The sequence below is a fragment of the Echinococcus granulosus genome (assembly GCF_000524195.1).
Source record: "Echinococcus granulosus chromosome Unknown EG_S00113, whole genome shotgun sequence".
NCBI lineage: Eukaryota > Metazoa > Platyhelminthes > Cestoda > Cyclophyllidea > Taeniidae > Echinococcus > Echinococcus granulosus.
The window spans coordinates 48,590-67,429 of record NW_020170493.1 but is presented as its reverse complement, the minus strand read 5'-3'; the positions used below and the strand labels follow the sequence as shown (position 1 = coordinate 67,429).

At 45.9% G+C, this 18,840-nt stretch overlaps 1 protein-coding gene across 1 annotated transcript; it reads right to left on the bottom strand. All coding sequences in view use genetic code 11, as the record gives it.

Moving 5' to 3' along the window:
• Window positions 1–256: 256 nt before the first annotated feature.
• Window positions 257–18,360, bottom strand: EGR_08623 (Collagen alpha-1(IV) chain; the record flags this gene model as incomplete). The annotated part of the gene is made up of 33 exons (XM_024497872.1): window positions 257–352; window positions 405–665; window positions 774–1,399; window positions 1,518–1,649; window positions 1,868–2,137; window positions 2,485–2,589; window positions 2,701–3,003; window positions 3,085–3,325; window positions 3,406–3,713; window positions 3,787–4,101; window positions 4,178–4,312; window positions 4,390–4,530; window positions 4,716–4,913; window positions 5,005–5,085; window positions 5,516–5,720; window positions 5,834–6,031; window positions 6,242–6,420; window positions 6,717–7,010; window positions 7,102–7,309; window positions 7,387–7,506; window positions 7,577–7,621; window positions 7,710–7,772; window positions 7,917–7,970; window positions 8,047–8,217; window positions 8,326–8,388; window positions 9,064–9,099; window positions 9,768–9,890; window positions 9,971–10,033; window positions 10,266–10,310; window positions 11,514–11,648; window positions 11,729–11,815; window positions 12,292–12,361; window positions 18,326–18,360. 33 exons carry the CDS (start codon window positions 18,358–18,360, stop codon window positions 257–259), a joined length of 5,406 nt encoding a protein of 1,801 aa, XP_024347697.1.
• Window positions 18,361–18,840: the final 480 nt, after the last annotated feature.

Genomic DNA, 18,840 nt, shown 5'->3' with positions numbered 1-18,840 from the left:
TTGGGAGGGGGGGGGCTAGGAGAGAGGGGATGTGGGGGGAGAGGGCACTTAAAGACACAGACAATAAGGAGAAATGGAAAATAAATAATTAAGCATGTAATTTCTAAATTTTCATCAATTTTTTAAATAGAGAAAATCATAGGAGGTTGCATTTCAAATGGCTTCTTGCATAACATCGATACACCTAGCATAACTCTTGGATGGAAGGGACAAAATACTCAACACCCAATAAGGGGAGCATTGAAGATGTACTAGATTAGGCACTAAAGAGGAGGTTTCTCCTGAAGGTGGAGAGGGAGGGAGCGGGGAGGGTGTAAGGAGGTGTGCGAGGAGAAGAGATCATGAAAGAGTCCTAATCGGTGATGGTATGGAGGTTTTTTTTGGTTCAACCGCTCCTACTTCACCAACATCTCCATCGATTTTCGGCAGACGGAGCACCGACTAACTTGTCTGAGCAAGTCCGTCTTGTAAGTGGCTCCTGCAGGCTTTGTAAACTGCTCGTTGAAGGTCATCGCTCGCAGCCAATAGGAACGTCCGTCTTGCCAGTGGAAACAATTGCCATGGTGATTGTTGCATTCGATGAAGGGGAGAGCACGGAAGTTCATGAGGCAACTGCCCGGCGAGTGAAGTGGTTGAACTCCACCTGACACCGCTGCGCTGACGACCTGTAGTGCACAAACGGATAAATTGAATGCGAGAGTTAATAAACTAACCAATCAGTTATCACGTCGTCGGTCTTTCAGTCACCAAACAATCAATCAACAATTCTTTACCATGGGCATGCTGAACCCGTTCCAGGCGTGTTCCCATCCAGGTGGACAGCTCTCCTCCAGATAAGGTCGTTGAGAGTGAAAGGCAACGAGATTCGTTCTGGACTCGCACACCACACAACGGGAGATGTATCGCTGGATGCGTTCCACGGGCAAAGGCTCCGTCATATAGTGCTCCAGTGTGGAGAGCCAGAAGGACCTTCCATTCCGCATGTTGAAATGACATGCACCAGAGGGGGGAGAGCTGAAACACGAGGCGAATGGCATGATTGAAAAGACGCGAGTACAAGAGCTTGGACTGCCCAGATCCATGCTGATTGAATCATCGTCGCCTTGAAGTGTCACCAGACTGTAGCCCGTGTAGAGTTCGTGAGTAAATTCCGGGCAGCTGGGTGGAGTATCCTTCTGCGAATGAACAGCGAAGAGGTATCCGCCATCACCAAGACCCAAGGTACCGTTAGGACCGTCGGGACCGCGGTACCCTTGTGGACCGCGCTGACCTTTTATGCCCTGATAACCCATATCGCCGGGTGGACCGCGTTCTCCTGTGGGACCCCGAGGACCGGGAATGTAACCAGCAGAGCCCTTGTATCCCTTTTCGCCTGGAGGTCCCGTTCTGCCCGGTGTGCCTTACAGATTCAATGAATAATGGCAAAGGGTTAGCACAGATATTCAGTTATAGTACTGGAGTTATTCCTATTTAGGCGCTACTGAAGTGGGATTTAAGTAAATAAAAAGCGGACTCACCTTGGAATCCAGAGTAGCCGCGTTCACCTTGGGGTCCAGGTTCGCCGAAATCTCCAGACCTGCCGACAAAACCGTAGCCGGACTTGCCTTTTGGTCCCTTAGGTCCGGGATAACCTGGGCGTCCAATAGGACCTGGAGAGAAAGGCGATCAAATTGTGACTTCATTATCAGGTCGTCAGACCGAAGAGATCAAGTCCAAAGGTCACACATTGCCCACAAATGATAACTCAATTCCAGTAATTGATATATTTTGCTCATTCTTTTGTTCTGACACATCAGTACTTCGTAGCCGTATCTTTCCAAAGCAAAACCATTCAGTCTGCTAATACTAACACAGGCGCCTAACTCACCTCTTGACCCCTCGAAACCGCGAGGTCCGGGCTCACCCGGGTCGCCAACGGGTCCATCGGGTCCTGGACGCCCAGAAATGCCAGGCAGTCCAGGTTTGCCTTTTACACCATCCTTGCCGGGAGCCCCACGATAGCCGGGTGGACCGTTCTTACCAGGTAGTCCAATAGGGCCCCTTTCTCCGGGCAGTCCAGGTGGACCCATATCCCCAGGTTCTCCGCGGTTGGCGCGGTATCCAGGTGTGCCACGATCACCCTGGTCTCCAGGTAACCCTTTGGGGAGAAGATAGATTTTTGTCTACTTGTTAGCGAGTGAGCAGTATGCAGCCATTTTTAAAGATTCTAAGATAAAAGAAAATTTGGGCTATGCAGTAGTATGCCAGCGGTAGTTTTGACGGCCTCCAGATGTAAAGCCTGGACAACAGGTTATCATGCTTTATGTTTGGAATATGCAGGATATCTTGCCACCCGTGTCATACGAAGTTCTTATATCCATCGATTAAACGCCTAACTCGCCACAAAATTAACGGCGACGAAACCATAAATTCAAATTGCCTGTATGCGCCATTTACTTATTAAAAAATAAGTAGACACTTCAGCGTACAGATCCATCTACATACCCGCATTTCCAGGTTGACCATCAAAGCCTCTTTCGCCTTTACGACCCTCTGGACCCATTCGCGGCTGACCGGGAGTACCTTTGAGACCGGGAAGGCCCGCAATACCTTCAAAGGGTGAAAAAATTGATTTCTTACTGAAAAATCTTGACTTTGTCAGTTTGTCCCGTAGGCGCTGCCAACTTTTGCCTTAAAATGCCATGTCCTATTAACAGTCACCTTTGTCTCCTTGAGGTCCGTCAGGCCCTATCCTTCCAGGAGGTCCAGGTTCTCCTTTCGGTCCAGGAGGCGGTATTGGACAGAAACCGGGTCTGCCCTTGGCGCCCTTTAACCCAGGCGGTCCTTGATGCCCAACAAGCCCTTGGAATCCCGGAGGGCCTACGTCTCCTGGCTGACCCATAGATCCATTCATGCCTTGACGTCCAGGATAGCCAGGTGTACCAGTGTCCCCTGGCAATCCTGGATAACCCTCCAGCCCGCGTAAACCAGGTCGTCCACTTGGTCCCGCAATTCCGGGCCTTCCTGAATTACAAATCGGAGGAATAAAATATATTCAGACATGATTTAGATACGTTTAATCTAGTCATTGAAGTGAGAGAGTACCTCTAGGGCCGATTCCGCCGTGCAGACCCGCAGGTCCTGTAAATCCTTTAGGTCCAGGACGACCGCCATACCCTTTACGACCCTTCATAAAGCTTGGTGGCGGGCCTGGATATCCTTCATCACCTCGATCGCCTGCGATGCCTGGTAATCCATCGTCTCCGGGCTCACCGCGATCTCCCTTTTTGCCTGGAAGACCCTCACGCCCCGTGAAGCCTACAGGTCCAGGAAGTCCACGCGGTCCCTAGTTCAGGAAAGGGCAGATGCTAAAGAATTTGCGTTCTCTACTTCAAAAGTTGATACTTTAGGGAAGAAAATATCCACCTTAGGTCCCATTCTGCCCATGAAGCCGACATCTCCCACAGGTCCAGGAATTGGGTCCATGCCAGGGGGACCTGGATCACCGACAGGTCCTCTGTAACCCTTTGCTCCAGGAAGTCCAGGGCTTCCAACCCCAGGACGACCTGGTTCGCCAGGCTTGCCATCTTTGCCATCAACTCCACGAATACCTTTTTCACCTTTTGGACCTTCCAAACCGGGACGTCCAGTCACACCTGGACGCCCATCCCGAGAGATTCCTGGACGTCCACGTCGGCCTTTTGGTCCTGACATACCTGGCAGGCCCATATAACCTATGGGAAATTGAAGAATTAGATTACAAAACAGTTCAAAAGTGGATTTTTTGCAATTTCTAGTTGTACTTACCCTTTTGTCCGTAAAAACCGGGTAGTCCAATTTCGCCAGATCTACCAGAGCGTCCAGCATATCCACGTCGGCCAGCTGGACCCGTTGGTCCAGGTCTACCGGGTTCACCTGTCGGTCCCCTCGCACCGCGTTCGCCTTTTTCTCCCGGTCTCCCACTGAGGCCCTGGAAGCCTGAAAATCCAACTGGACCTTCTGGACCTCGGAGTCCTTGCATTCCAGAATATCCGCGATCACCAGGAGAACCCATATCCCCAGTAGGCCCTCGTCCATAGCACCTCCCAAAGGGTCCGCGTTGACCTTTTGATCCAACGGAGCCTGGAAGGAGCAATAAGCAAAAGTACATTATCACAAGCCTACTGAAAGTGGAAGTGAGTAGTGAGTAGATACCCACCACGAGGCCCCTGAACACCCGGAAGACCAGGGAGGCCTGGAGGCAATCTTGTGCTTGGAAGACCTTGTGGACCCTTTTCGCCAGGTGGACCCATTCTACCAGGAGCTCCTGGTATCCCACTGACTCCGGGAGGACCTGTGGAATAAAAAGATGGGAAATTTTAGGGGATTAGGAAGAGGCATAGAAATGGAAAGAGGAGGGGGAGCGCTTACCAGGCCGGCCTCGAACACCCATGGGTCCTGCGCGTCCTGGAGGACCACGGTCACCTGGAAAGCCTGGAAGGCCCGGTCTACCCTTTTCACCGGGAGAACCGCCAACTCTGCTACCTGGGTCTCCTGGTTCACCACGTTCGCCTAGCCAAAAAGCAAATGTTGTCTTTCAAACCTGCCCTCACCTTAACCAGCCCATCTATCAGTTAGCCAACAAATACACCAATATGCCATCAATACGTCAACCCATCATTCAAATAAATAACCGACCCATAACGAAATTGGTCATTTTTTTCAATCGACTAACCAATCACCTAATTACCACTCACCCTTCTCTCCAACTATTCCGGGGTAGCCGGGATCTCCGGCGATTCCAGGTTGACCAGGAACGCCCATTGGTCCAGGTGGGCCCTCTCGTCCGTCCTGTCCCCTCGAGCCGGGCATACCCATGTCACCTGGCAGGCCAGAGGGGCCTCGAGGTCCACGATCACCGCGGGATCCACGCTGGCCAGCCAATCCCTGGATGCCTACCAGTGGAAACGAATAGACAAGGTTGCATTGTTGGACATAGGAAAAGAGCTGCGTCTCTACACGTGTGCGACCGAGGACGTGACTCACCCTTTGTGCCCTGAGGACCGGTTTGTCCATGAGGTCCGGCTGAACCTGTATCACCCTTGGGCCCACGGTATCCGGGCTCACCTATTTGAGTAAATCAGTACTTTGAGTAATTAAAATTGGACGAATTTAATGTATTATATAATTTATCTGACAACTTTTGTCTTAAAGATAAGTAACATAAACACCTCCTTGAATTGAACCAGTGTTGCTGGACGAATTAATTAGAATTGAGTATGCTGACTGTCTAAAGAAAAAGTGATAAAATTAGAAGGAAATGATTTATGACCATGATGGATGCCTCAAAGACCACCACAATTATCTGGCATTGACTTTAAATGAAAATAAATAGTCCTCTTTTTGTTGTAAACACCGCAGGAATAATTTTTACCTCCTGACCTCGAACGGACCAATAAAATTTCAGCAAGCAAATACGTCATTTATATATGGCCCCAAATCCCAATAAATTAATGTGAAAAAAAAAGGTTTTGAGAGGATTACTTTAATTTCTCACCTTTTTTGTAGACTGGACCAACAAAAGGGCAATCGAAAACCCCACCACGAGAGCCTTTACGGCCCGGCGGTCCAGTAATGCCCATGTCACCAGGTTCGCCTTGGGCGCCCTTGACACCATAACCATCTTCTCCGGGTTCTCCCGGTTCTCCCTTATCACCAGGAAGACCGGGATAGCCGACCATACCATCAATACCCGGTCGACCCTGCAAAACATTGCAGAATTCCGGTATGAAGTAGGGAAACTCCGAAACAATCCTATCGCTGCCTCAATGATAATGTCTCCCGCATTTATCTAAGCCGTGGGTAATCAGATTACCTTAGGACCTCGAGGACCAGGAAAACCAGGCAAACCAGGAGGACCCATTGCACCGCGGTCTCCCATAGCACCGGGCAATCCGTCTCTTCCAGGATCGCCTTGGTCGCCGGGGATGACCTGACGATTGACAAGTGTCACAAAACCAGTTTCACCCGGCTCACCCTTGAGACCGGGAATTCCCGCAACTCCTTGTGGACCCTATCAAAAAAGCGTAAATGGGGAGGTAGAAAAATCATGTTAGCAGAAGAATGATTCCAGAGGTTGCAAAGGTGATGAGGAGTGCTAGTTTGATGTTGATTTCTAAGCCATTCACAGTCATTTATTTTAAATTGACACAAAGTAAGATCATAGTGTTCATGCCACGCAGATCAAATAAGTAGACACAACGTTATGAAACACAAAACTGACTCGAAAACCGTCAAGACCAGGCAGACCGGGCAGTCCGCGAGCCCCAGGGATGCCACGGTCGCCGTCCTGGCCTCTTTGACCCGGCTGGCCGGGCTGTCCAGGTTCTCCGTCCTCTCCTGTCTCACCTCTTCCACCCGGCTCGCCTGAGGGGCAGGCATCGCAGGGTGGAGCTCTAGGGCCTTAAAAAAACGTCGAAATTCCAGTTAGTCCTGTTTAGCCAACTAACATCTACTGTTTAACTAAGCAAAGTCTACTGAGGCTTTATAAAGTAAAGTTACGATCTCCAAAGCCGAGGATTTGAAGTTGATTCCTAATTTAAATCCAGAAAGGGACATTATTCAGTGGCTTCATCTAAAGCTTGGCAGCTAGGTGGTTAGGTGCTTCAGTGATTCAGTTGATTCGAGTCTAGGAAACTAAACTCCGCAGTCCGGAATAGATCAGTGCTTTCATCATACAGATAGGGCAAAGATCTTACCTTTTTCGCCGGCCGGGCCCATTAGACCGGGTGCACCGGTGCGTCCGGGTTCGCCCATATCGCCAGAAGGACCGCGGGGTCCGGGAAGGCCGACGGTGGGGGTACCGCGGTAGCCCTTATCACCGCGATCGCCAGGAAGACCAGGGTCTCCCTTGGGGCCTACACGACCGGGTGAACCGGGTATTCCCGGTTCTCCAACAGGTCCGTACATTGGGGTCAGACCGTCCGGACCTCGGGGACCCTGAGGACCCATGTAACCGGGATCACCGTCCTCTCCGCGTCTTCCTGGCAAACCTGGTTGAGGAAATTAACTGATACTCTTATATGTACTTGAGTAAGCATATACAGCAGGGATATTAGTTAATAAATCATTTCTAATACGTACCAGTTTCACCCTTTTCGCCTACCAGTCCCATCTCACCCGTCTCGCACATACGACCAGGAGGTCCGGGCCTACCACGGGGACCTGGGTCACCCTTGGGACCCTTGTAGCCTGTGGGACCTTGGCGACCTCTGTAGCCAAGGAAACCTTTCGCGCCAGGAGGTCCGCGTTCGCCCTTTCGACCTCGAGGACCAACACAGTCCCGAAGGCTCTGAAAAATTTCACCGAAAATGTCGATGAAAAGCCCTGCTTAGGAAATGCAAACATATTAATGGTAGGATAACTTACCCCTGGACGACCCTTAGGACCTCTAAAACCAGGAAGACCGTCAACTCCAGGAGGTCCGCGTTCACCGGGAGCTCCAGCTGGACCCATTCTTCCCATATCACCGTCAAAACCACGATCGCCCTATCAGATAAAAGCCTTCCTTCACTTGATTGACCAAAAGAACAGCTGTCCGAATGGGTGGAAAACTTACGGGCTCACCGACGCGGCCCGGATCGCCAATATCACCAACTTGACCCTATATTCATAAAAACCAGGAAAATTTTAAAAATTTGTCGTAGATTGTTTCACCGTCTCACAAAACGTTTACAAGGTGGCAAACGCACTCGATCACCCTCACGGCCGGGAAGACCCTTCTCTCCCAGAAGACCCGGATATCCGTCTGGTCCCTGAAATTTTTTTTCTCACTGATTACCACAAAAAATCGCAACTGCATTGGTAAATTCTCAAATTCGTAACTTTATCAAGGAAACAAACCAAGATTAGAAAATAAATGCTTCCATTTTAAGATGGATTGGGAAAAAAAATCCTACCTGAAATCCCTCCGTGCCCCTCTCTCCACGATCTCCCTTCGGCCCGCGTGGTCCCTATAGAGAAAAACAAAACTGATTCATCTACTTTCCTATGCTTAAAACCTCCATTTGAGTAGCATGGAGCACTTACTGGATATCCAGACCGGCCACGCGGTCCAGAGAGGAGTTCTAGAACTTCACAAGGTCGTCCATCACGCCCGGGCACCCCACGAAAGCCTTGATCACCCTTTTGTCCTTCAATCGTAATTGTCGGTGCGTCTCTGCCGGGTGGACCGCGTGGTCCAATCGCGCCTTTGTAACCCTGAAAAGCAACCACAACTTTTTTTCAAGCAGACAGTTATTCCCATGGGTGTGGGAACCTTCAACCAAAGTTATGAGTGCTCGGCAAGGTAGAGTGAAGCAGACCTACCTTTGGACCCATAGGTCCGCGCTCTCCGATGGGCCCATCGTAACCTGGAGGGCCTCGAAAACCCTTTAACAAAAGATAATGTAGATTGATTAAAGTGCAGTTTTAAATGAGGAAGTATTACATGCTCAAATAAAGTAGTTTCAAAAATTTGCACTGGATCATCTGATTATTTTGACATTTGGAAAATACCTCCCGTCTGGTGATAAATAAAGTTGGCGATTGGTGAAGTGAAACAAGGCCGACCGACCACCACCGACCATCTGTCTTAGATTTGCCCGCACTGGTACTTTCCTGAGGTCTAGACATCTGTCGGAGGCATGTTGTCATGGTACACCATGACCCACATCTTGACAAGACTACAGGTGGTCGCTATTATGCCCCACGTCTCACCAACTGGCTTTTTCGTCCCACCACAAATTATTGCGCGTCTAGAAGATTGGAGTGTTTGTGCGTTGCCAGACAACAATTCCACCGCGGTTCTGTTGGCCTCTCAACTATGGGTGGGCACAAATCTCCACTTGTAGGTAGGCATACAGACGGGAAGGCGGGTTGTTGACCGCCGGGGGCTTACCTAATGCCTCCGATTTGTGAAACTGTCTAGACGCAAATGCGCGCACATTCAGGCATCGCCAAGGCCTTGATGTGCCAATACAGTGAATATTTTTGACTTGTTTTGATAAAACAAAATGCATGGAAGATAAAGTAGAACAGAGAGCAAATCTAGGTTGCAAAACTCACAGGTGGACCCATGTAGCCAACATCGCCCGACTGACCCTAAAAAAAAAAAAACAACAACAAGAAAGGCAGTAAGAAACTCTTGGAGCTCTATAAAATAGAACCAGGAGAATGAAAAGGAAGTGAATGAAGGTGCGACAGTACCTAACGCCTATCCCGAAATGTCTATCAAAACCTTTTAACGAGTGGAACTTCTTCCCTATGAGGCATGCGGTCACGCGTTGTGTTGTATTGTGGGAAGAGAACCTTCTTTTCGATGTCTGCCTGGTCTTGAATGTCTCCAAAGATGAAGCTTTTCTCGATGTTGTTCGAGCTTTGCCATTACGTCGAGTCGACAGATCCCACCCGCAATTGCCTCGCCGAGTGAAGGATATTTCGCTCAATTAGGAAGTCACGCCGGCAGCTTTAATCTATCACGAGTCAGCTTCCATGATGGTGTTACAAACTCCGCTACTGATTTTCGATTCAGCCCTTCTCTACACAGACAGAGAATTATGAACTTTTACGTCCCTCGAGAAAACTTGGACGGCACAGTTGTTGAATTCAGCCATGTTTACATATATATGGTACGAAAAATGGCCTTTCAGAGGTATATAGTCAGAATCTTAAAGCCTACTAACCCTCTGTATGCTTAATAAGCGGTTTGAGAATTTACAAGAAGGCACTAAAATAAACGAAGTTCACTTAAATCTACATTAGTAGCCTACCGGTGGACCGGGAGGTCCAGCGTTCATGTATCCAGGGTTTCCTTTCGGACCACGGGGACCGCGTTCGCCAGGGGGTCCCTGAATACCTGAGGGTCCAGCTATTCCAGGACTTCCATCTGGACCCTAACACGGAGGGAAGGATCTGAGATTAGCTGGAAAAAAGCATTATTTTTTGGTTGATGAAGTATGCGGATAATGCCTACCCGAGGGCCTTCACATCCAGTGGCACCCCGTGCACCTTTAATCCCCCTTCTTCCAGGGTGACCCTGAGATAAAAGCAAGGAATTGGTAAACTCATAGATCAAGCCTTCCAAATACCAGAAAAGGCCAAATGAGACATCTTTACGGCTGAACTATTAGTAACTAAAGGGTCCAAAATTGAAAGCCACTGCCTTGGTTCAAGAATGACGATTCTGACTACATACATTCCATTCTTTGTTATTTATGCATTAAGCTCAGGGCGTGTCATAAAACAGTGCAGGCCAATTAGAAAGTTACCTGCAAACCATGAATGCCGGCATATCCAGGTGGACCTTGAACACCCTGAAAAAGTTGAATAAGTTTAAAAAATCTTTATTAACTTGGTTTTTTAAGGGTGTGAAAATTATCTGCTGATGATTGTCGAAAATTATCAAACATATTTTGGACTGATTAAGTAAAGACAAAATGTGTTTTAAAAAATAGTTCGTTGACCTGGAAAACCACGTTATGGAAACTGCACAGCTATGTTTTTGACTAACATTTACCAAAACGAATACTTTTAAATCACAGTTAGAGGAAGCTCTACAAATTTCAACAGTTTGTGCTTAAATGTAATTTAAACTGCTTCATGTGAAGGTGAGCGAATTTTTCGTTTATTTTACTCCTTTTTATAATTCAAATGGAGGCCTACTGGTTTTTTAAAGTTTTCTTGTGAAGTAGCTCAATTTTTCTTATTAAAGTAGTTTTTAGTTGCCAGTTCGATGCAATTAGCCGACGTTTCCTTATAATACTCATCGACAAATATATGCGACTAGTGTACAAATGGCCTTTTTAAGATCATAAAAACTAATGGAAAAGTTAGGTTGGCTTTTGAGGGGGCGCTGTTGTGTCACTACCAGTTAGCAAGGAGCACTGAGGATAAGCGCTGGCTATTTGTGCCTAGATTCGGTTATATCCTTTGATAATTTGTCTTTCTGGACAGGTGTTTCCACGAGTAAATATTGCCATTTAGAGTGCATCCTTGGGGTGCCACTCAGTCTTGAATGGTATTAGGCCTGAACCTCTCATCGATGCAGCTCATGGAAGGGATTTAACTCTAGGTGCGGTAAAAATTGACAAGGTGCCTTACTGACGCTTTACTTGAGCATCATCTCGCCTTCCTTACGGCTTACTGACTTGCATTTCCACCTCGCCGGTAAATTTTCAAAATGCTGATTGCGCAGTGCTTACTGCACGGGAAGCGTAGGCAAGGGGAGTTCATGCGACTGCTCTCACAAGAGGGAGGTATCATGACTTTGCTTTCTCCAGACTTTTACAAGCTTCAGAGGTTACTCGGGGAGGGAAGGAGGACAATAGCAAGATTTCAAACTTGTTTTGAATTTGACTGGAAACTTTGAATTTTCTGAACCAATGATTTTCAAATTTTTGCCGAAATATTCCTATATATAGCATAGTTTGTATATAAATACAATCAAATGAGAAAAACGGCCTTCTGACTAATCTAATATCAATAAATATCCAGGGTGAGGATTCAAACGTGCTCACCGGTTCTCCTTTTCGACCCTGAAGCCCAGGAGCACCAGGGTAGCCACGATCACCACGTTCGCCAGGCACTCCGGGCATACCCACATCACCAGGAGGTCCCCAAGCTCCCACCGGTCCTACTTCGCCCGGTGGTCCCTAAAACAAACGTTAGGTTCTCAAGACGATTACCCACCTATCTACTGAAACATGGATTTGAGTAGTAAAGGAGGACGTACTCTGGGACCGCGAATTCCGACGCATTGGCATTGGTCTGGTGTGCACAATAATTGGCATCGCGCAGGATCAATCTGCCATGGGATTTGCTTTAAAATAGAAAGTAGTTTTCTTTAATACCTTACTTCTAGTAGTTTTCCATTTATTTATTTACCATCAGGTGGGTTTTTTGAGATCAATTACAACTTTTTTTCTCCTTTCCCATAAACAAGACTGGCTGTTAAATTAGTAGTGAAGTGGTAAAGTATGCCTTTGAGGAATTGAATAATTGCATACTTTTGGAGAGACAAGAATTCAATTTTCTGCTTCTGGAAGTATTTTTTTGCTTACCAATAATCGCATGTATTTTTTTGATTAAGCCATGATTAGCCAATCATAAATTTTCCACAATGGAGAGCACATTTAGTGAAGAGAGTCGGCATTATAGGTAGAAGACCAAAAAACCTAAGTTGTGAGAATTTAGAAAAGAAAAAAAGATATTTTCGTTCACACGATTAAGAGTAACTGTCAGTTTGTTTAGAAGGTAGCAAGAGGTCGGGAAAATAAGAAAAGCTTTTTGTCATACCGCTGAGGCAGAAGCGACGAGGGAAAAAAGGAGGGCTATAGCCACCGTAGCGAGGTATGAAGAGTGAAGCCTGGATGCAAAAAAGGCAAAAAAATTGCATATAAGGCTATTCGAACATCCACTTGGCATTTGACGGATGGGGTGAGGGGAAAGAGAGGAGGTGGCAAATAATCCTTTTGCCTTATCAACATTTTGCACGACAGATCTGTCAAAACGGGTCAATCAAACATGTCAAAAGCCTTTGCTTTTGGGCAGTTGATTTTAAGCGTCTCGTGAAGGTCAGTTTGGCACTTTGAAGCATTGGGTATTTCATACTTTTCTCTTTTGTAAAAGTTTTCACTAGCCAATATCCGCAAACATATCCCAATTTTTGGTGCGTCGGATGAGCTTCTAGAGCCTTAAATCCGATTCTTCGAAGAAACCTCCCTCGCGAATCAACAGAAATAAGGGGCAAAGGTGGTTTTGCCGAAATTACAACATTTATAGAATGAAATATGGCCGTGGAGGAGGCAGGAGAGCGGGGGAGGAGAGAGGAGAAGGATAGGGAGGGGAAATATCCCCTGGGTAGATAATTCCAGGTTATTTGAACTGATCGCCTCGGTATCACGGGTCACTTGCGCGACCACAGCAATCCAAACTGTAGCCTTGCAAGGTCACGCCGATGTCAAGCAGAAAATGCCACGAATGTGATTGCTGTTTGAGGGGTGGTTGTCGTGGCTAGGCGATGATTGGTCGGATGGCTGGGTGAATGAAGAGGAGGACGAAGGGGGAACGGTCGGGGAGGGGGGAGGCGGAGGGTGGGCGGAAGAAAGCGGCGTCGGCAAATGTATGCAGTGCGTGGGGCGAACTGTGGGAACAGGTGTTCAATCTGGTTGTGCGGTCAAGCCCGTTCAACTCCGTGGCCCGATTAGCGGTCAAAAAATCTGCACAACAATCGCTCCAACAGGCTAAAATCCGCCTCGTGAGAGTCATGTGAGCGGTCGTCAAATGAAGAAGCAAAAAAGGGAAAAGCAAATGTTTGCAATAAATTTTTAAATTAACTGTTTGATTAAAATGGGAGGGTTTTGTTGTCTATTCGCAGGTTTTTGTTTAAGTAAGTCAAAAGTGTAACAAAAACAGCTGCTTTCGCGACTGCTCGATCAGCTGATATGGAACCGCCGCTTTTAAAGCAGCTAACATGAAATACAAACAGAAAAAATAGTCTTTTTTCTACAATCTTGCTCCCTGTAGAATAAGAAGTTGCACTACTAACCGGGCCTCTCGCAAAATCCACCTTTTTCGCATAAACACACACAGAGAAAGGGAGAAGGCGGAGGCTAATAAATTAGCCGCATTTAAAAGGCTTTCAGCGGCCAAATTTGAGATCTTTTTTATGGCCACAACTGGCGATCAAACCCTCGATTTCGAGGATGCCAATTCCCACGGGATGGTGGCGGAGGGGCTTCTGAAGTTGCCGTTAATTCCACTTCGATGAGAGGTCTCTCCTTGAGCGGGGATTTAAAATTACAGTACTAATTGCCGTCCCGGGGGGTGATTCACTTTGCGAGGGACAAAAGAAGAACGCCGGGAAGAAAAAAATATGGAAATGGTCACACGTTAACCTGTGCATTGACATTAAGCTTAACGACAAACTCCGAAACAGGCACATCGTCAACTTTCTCCTTTTAAAAAAGGACATTTTTACAATCAGGAGTGTGAGTCAACGAGGGCTAAAGAGATGTCGCTTATCCTTCTATGCTTTATTGGTGCATGGGGAGATTTTGTTCCTCAGGGTTCCATGAAAATGGATTATAAAGTCGTGTTTGCTAGGGATGTTTCAGGACTCACTTGAAGGCGAACTTCTCCTCTATGCTAATCAGAATTCAACCTGCTGTTATTTATGTCAGAATTTGGCGAAAAAGTGGCTGAAACTTTACCTTGCTTCTCATTAGCTGGGAGTAAACAGGAAAATAATGGAAGCACTTCCAAACCGATACTTGAGGGCGGATCACTTCTTCCACGTTAAAAATCGCCAATTAAACCAAAAGAATGAATAAGGGTCAAGAACATTGTTGGGATTGTAAAATTTACCGAGTTAATGCATCTGACGCGACTTGTCAATCGGACGTGAAGTTGAGTCAACCCGATGGGACATTTCAAGGTAGTAATATGCTACCAAAACCCATATAAATAGCATCACAAAGGCCCATATTTTGCATGTCCAGTTTTTCTACTTCCCGGATGACTGGTGGAGGCGTTGTGTGAAGTAGCCTCACCAGGGACATGGGGTGCGAAAATGGGGACGTAAGGGACAAAAAGGTGACATTTCGGGAGAAGTAAACAGGGCAACGTCTCCCACAGCGCAGAAACATATTGTAATCTACTGTGTTGAACACAGGCTGGACAAAAACAATAAGCCCACATGTTGTGTCCAATGACAGGATCAGAAAAAAAACAAAAAGTGGGCATAAAATAAATGCGTGCTACAGATCGCACCATACAGAACTTATTTCTCAGGCAGCAGAATAGGCTGACACAATAATGGAACTTTTCAGGTTTTATAGAGCGAAGCACGAATCGAGTTGTCGTGGATTTCGTCCCCTACATCGGCTGGGAGGGTTAGAAGGAGGTTAGAGACACCCGAAGTTCTGATAGCGGCAGAATGGTTTATAATTCTCTTTCTCCTCTTTTTCCATGCCTTCACTGAAATTGATCGCTACCAACCCATGGCAGAGTACTTCGCACCAGCACGTGTTTTCAAGGGTTCTCCTTGCCCTCCTTCACCATAAAAAAGCTAGTATAATTCGCAAATAATTCACAGAATTTTGCAAACCCACCGGTTTGTTTTAAAGTCGTAGCAAGCAAATTGCCTCATTGAAATAATCTTTATATAGATGCATAAAATACCGGAAAAACGAGCTCAAGAAGTACCTAATGCTTTGGGAATTTATTAAAAAAACCGCCAAATTTTGTTTGAAGTTACTTGACCGAAAAATCGATATTCGCTTTGGAATCAGCTCCGCGCATTTGAAAAGAGGCAAAAAATGATCTTTTCCACTAAAAATTGATTCAGTCTGATCGGGTCAAAAGTGCACTTAGCTTGGGGATGATAAGTGGTCAATCAGGAAGTCAAAGAGCATGAAAACCATCAAGAAATTACCTAAATTGTGAAGCCGAAGACGCCAAAAATTGGGTGCTAACGCCTTGGCGGTCACACTTTCTCGACAGCATAGTCCACGCTACTGTTGCCGCTGTTGATGTGGGTGTGTGTGTTTTTGCGTGTATGTGCGTATATGTGTGCCTATGCGCTTACGTGTACGTAGACACGGAAACAAAGTGTGTGCTACTACCAATCTCCTCCCCTCACCACCTTCAGTGATAGTCCCGCCAACGCACCCATCGCCTAACCGCACCACATCACAGCCTCTCTCCTCTAGTCCCCATTGGCCTCTCCCACCCCAACCAATCAGGTGGAATGTGTGCTTCTGTGCATGTGTGTGCGCGGAGGAGATTGCCTGCCTGCTGATGGACGGATGGATAAGTCGACCCACTGACCTGGGAAGGTCATCCCGGGCTGTCCATGCGCAGTTCGTATTTCTTGCAACCGTTTAATAGGATTCTTTTCTCAAGTCACACAACTTGTAGCATCAACTCAAGGGATCGGCGGACGCTGCGATGTGGTGTGGACGTGAGGAAAAGGGCAACTAATTCAACTGAGTTTTAGCTTCTTACAATGGAAACGAATTGTCTTAGCATAGGCGGTACCACGCAGGGCCGGTATCCGAGGCCGTTAAATCAGTATAACGTTCAAAATATTACTATCATGCTAAAAGAATGCACAAAACAAAACATCGATTGTTGGTGAGGGGAGGCCCCTTAGCAACGAGTTTGACACTTAAGCGAATTTATTTGTGGATAATCGCTTGAAGACTATGGAACCTTAGTCCAAGCCAAAAAATAGACAAGCATTTGAGACTTCACGCTTGGGTTATCCCTTCGTCCGCCCTGTATCAATCATTCCATCCATCTCATCCATTTAACGTGGCTTGAATTGCATATGTGTTTTGGCCGACGAATTGAATTAAAAAATTAGCCACCTAAAACTTAAGCTGCTTCAGCAGCTTCCAAAAGGTGTCCTAATAAGTTAGAATGTTTGACGAAATTGCTTGTGACATAAAGCCTTATTCATCAACCCGGAATTCTCTTAAGTAGACGCATAAGTAGCAAATTTGAACCACCCTTCACTATTATCTTCATCACCTTAAGGTTACTTTTAATTTTACTTCAACATGAAGTTGGTCAAATGCATCCAAACTCCCACTCGCCATTCTATTCCATGCACACACATATTTTTAGAAGGCATACTTCTTGTGGCATTGGCATTTCATGAGTAAGAGGGTGGGAATTGTACACTCCCATCAACCTCTGGGAATGGTGTGGGATTACACGAGGAGACCTTACAATGGGGTCTTCACTTCTGCGCATTTCAGCTGAGGAGTAAAAAGAAGAAAAAGAGGGAGATTTTTAACACCCTGCAGTGCAGTGGAGTTGTCGAAAAGGCACTTTTTTGAGCCTCTTGGCGAAATAATGCTGTGATATTTAAACCCGATAAATACCTGAAATGTCATGCTCTGAAACCACTTGCGCAAGGAATTTGTTTTAACTAAAAAAAGAGAGAAAGGAAAAAGTGGACACATTTGACGCTTACAAGTTTAATATCCTTCTCGTGGAGCGTCAAATTTTGACTTCCAAGTATTACCTCGAGCCCTGACGTGGGGATCGATTGACAATAAAACCCCAAAATGCACGTTAGAATTTTAGTAAGCCATTTTTCTTTACGATTAACTGGATTCTATGCATGAAGAAGAAATAATCTTTTTGAGAGTAATATCACAAACTGGCTTTCGTGTTTAACAAATGGGATTGTTAATGTGGTAGGCGTGAAGTGGTCAGATGAAGGTATTTTTCAGCATGCGGTCTTTCGAGGTCTTTAAGCCCTCCACCTTCACCGTTGACCGTGTGGATGAATGGTATTGGCTAATCCGCCGATTTCGGATTAAATAGACCTACAATTGGCTTGAAAAGCGTAAAAAATATGTCAGAAATCACCCGATTTTATGACACAATGATATTTTTCAATCGCCAAATAAATTGGATGACTTAAAGCCAATGAATGAGGAGGGGAAGAGTGGAGCGCTTCATAAACTCTCTTGACTGGAAGCTGATTGGTGGAAATGAACTCGAATTCTCAATTGCGCTTTATAAGCATTGGCTGATCGGTAGCCAATCGATGACTAATAATTTTCGACACTCACTTTTGATTGGGCGTCAGGTAAGGAAAAATTGATGGTTTATTCTATAATCTTTCCGCTATTTTTCCCAATTTTCAAATTCGATCTAAGAGAATTGGTGCATTTTTGTAATCACATGAACTAATTTGTCCATTATTGATATGTGTCTGCTTCTACACATCTGACAACTAGATTGGATTATTTACAATGCGAGCATTGTTTATTGTTTGTTGGCATCAAATCAGAGCATAAAAAAGAAGGCCCAAAGGTGTAGGGTAGTAACAGCACTGCACAATGCCAGTGTGCAGGTCTTAGATATCGAAAATCTATGTGAATTGGGGAGGAATGCAAGGGTAATTAAAGATCCCTCGCAATCTGACAGCCATAAAAGGTGGAAATGATGGTAACCATTTGCCCATTCCCTATTTCCTGCGTATAAATGGATTACTCTTTCGAGGAAAATAGTCGACCAGTAGTTTGCACCATGTAATACGTCTCTGGAATGGTTTAGTATAAAATACACCCTTTTAAATGAAGCACTTTATTGTTTGAACTCTCAAATTTCCTTGCTTTTGGTCAACCGATACACTTCTTTTTGCAGAGGACACACTATTACAGATGCCGTTCGCAAATGACCATCCTTCACAGGATGTCTCGTTACAGTCGCAGAAGGCAATAAGGACGACTCCTAGAAGGTGGCTATTCAAAGAAACCATGTTTGTCTAGATATCATCGTGATGAGTCTTCTCTTTTCCGCGAATTACCTATCCTCTTGGTGATTTGGCTTCTGGTGCGACATTTCCAGCACGATCTGAAACGGCTTGATGGAATGTCGGCATCTGAAGAGGTCGCTAAATGGAACAACAGTTTACAAATCTAGCACAATGGAATTCGGATCCAATAAAGGAGGGAATCTCTTAAACCCCTGAACTTAGGAGACAAATGATTGCTTAAAAATGACAACAAGAATTTAACAAATCGCTTAAAAAAGTTGATTATGATGAGAAGACAGAGGTGGAGGACCTGTTCACTAGTTGTAATGACAATGAAACCTAATGTAAAAGTATAAAGTAGGGAACGCTTACTGTCAAAAATGACAGTGAATAGAGTTGTTTTGTGTGAATTTTAGGGAGTTGGAAATAAAATTACGCATTATACGTGTGTTCTCCTAAAAATCTACTTAAAAATATGCAAATGCCACGTTTTGAGAAGTGGGCGCATGTAAAGGCTTCTTTACCTTCGGTGGTACGCTTGAAATGGGCGTTAGTAGTATGGAACA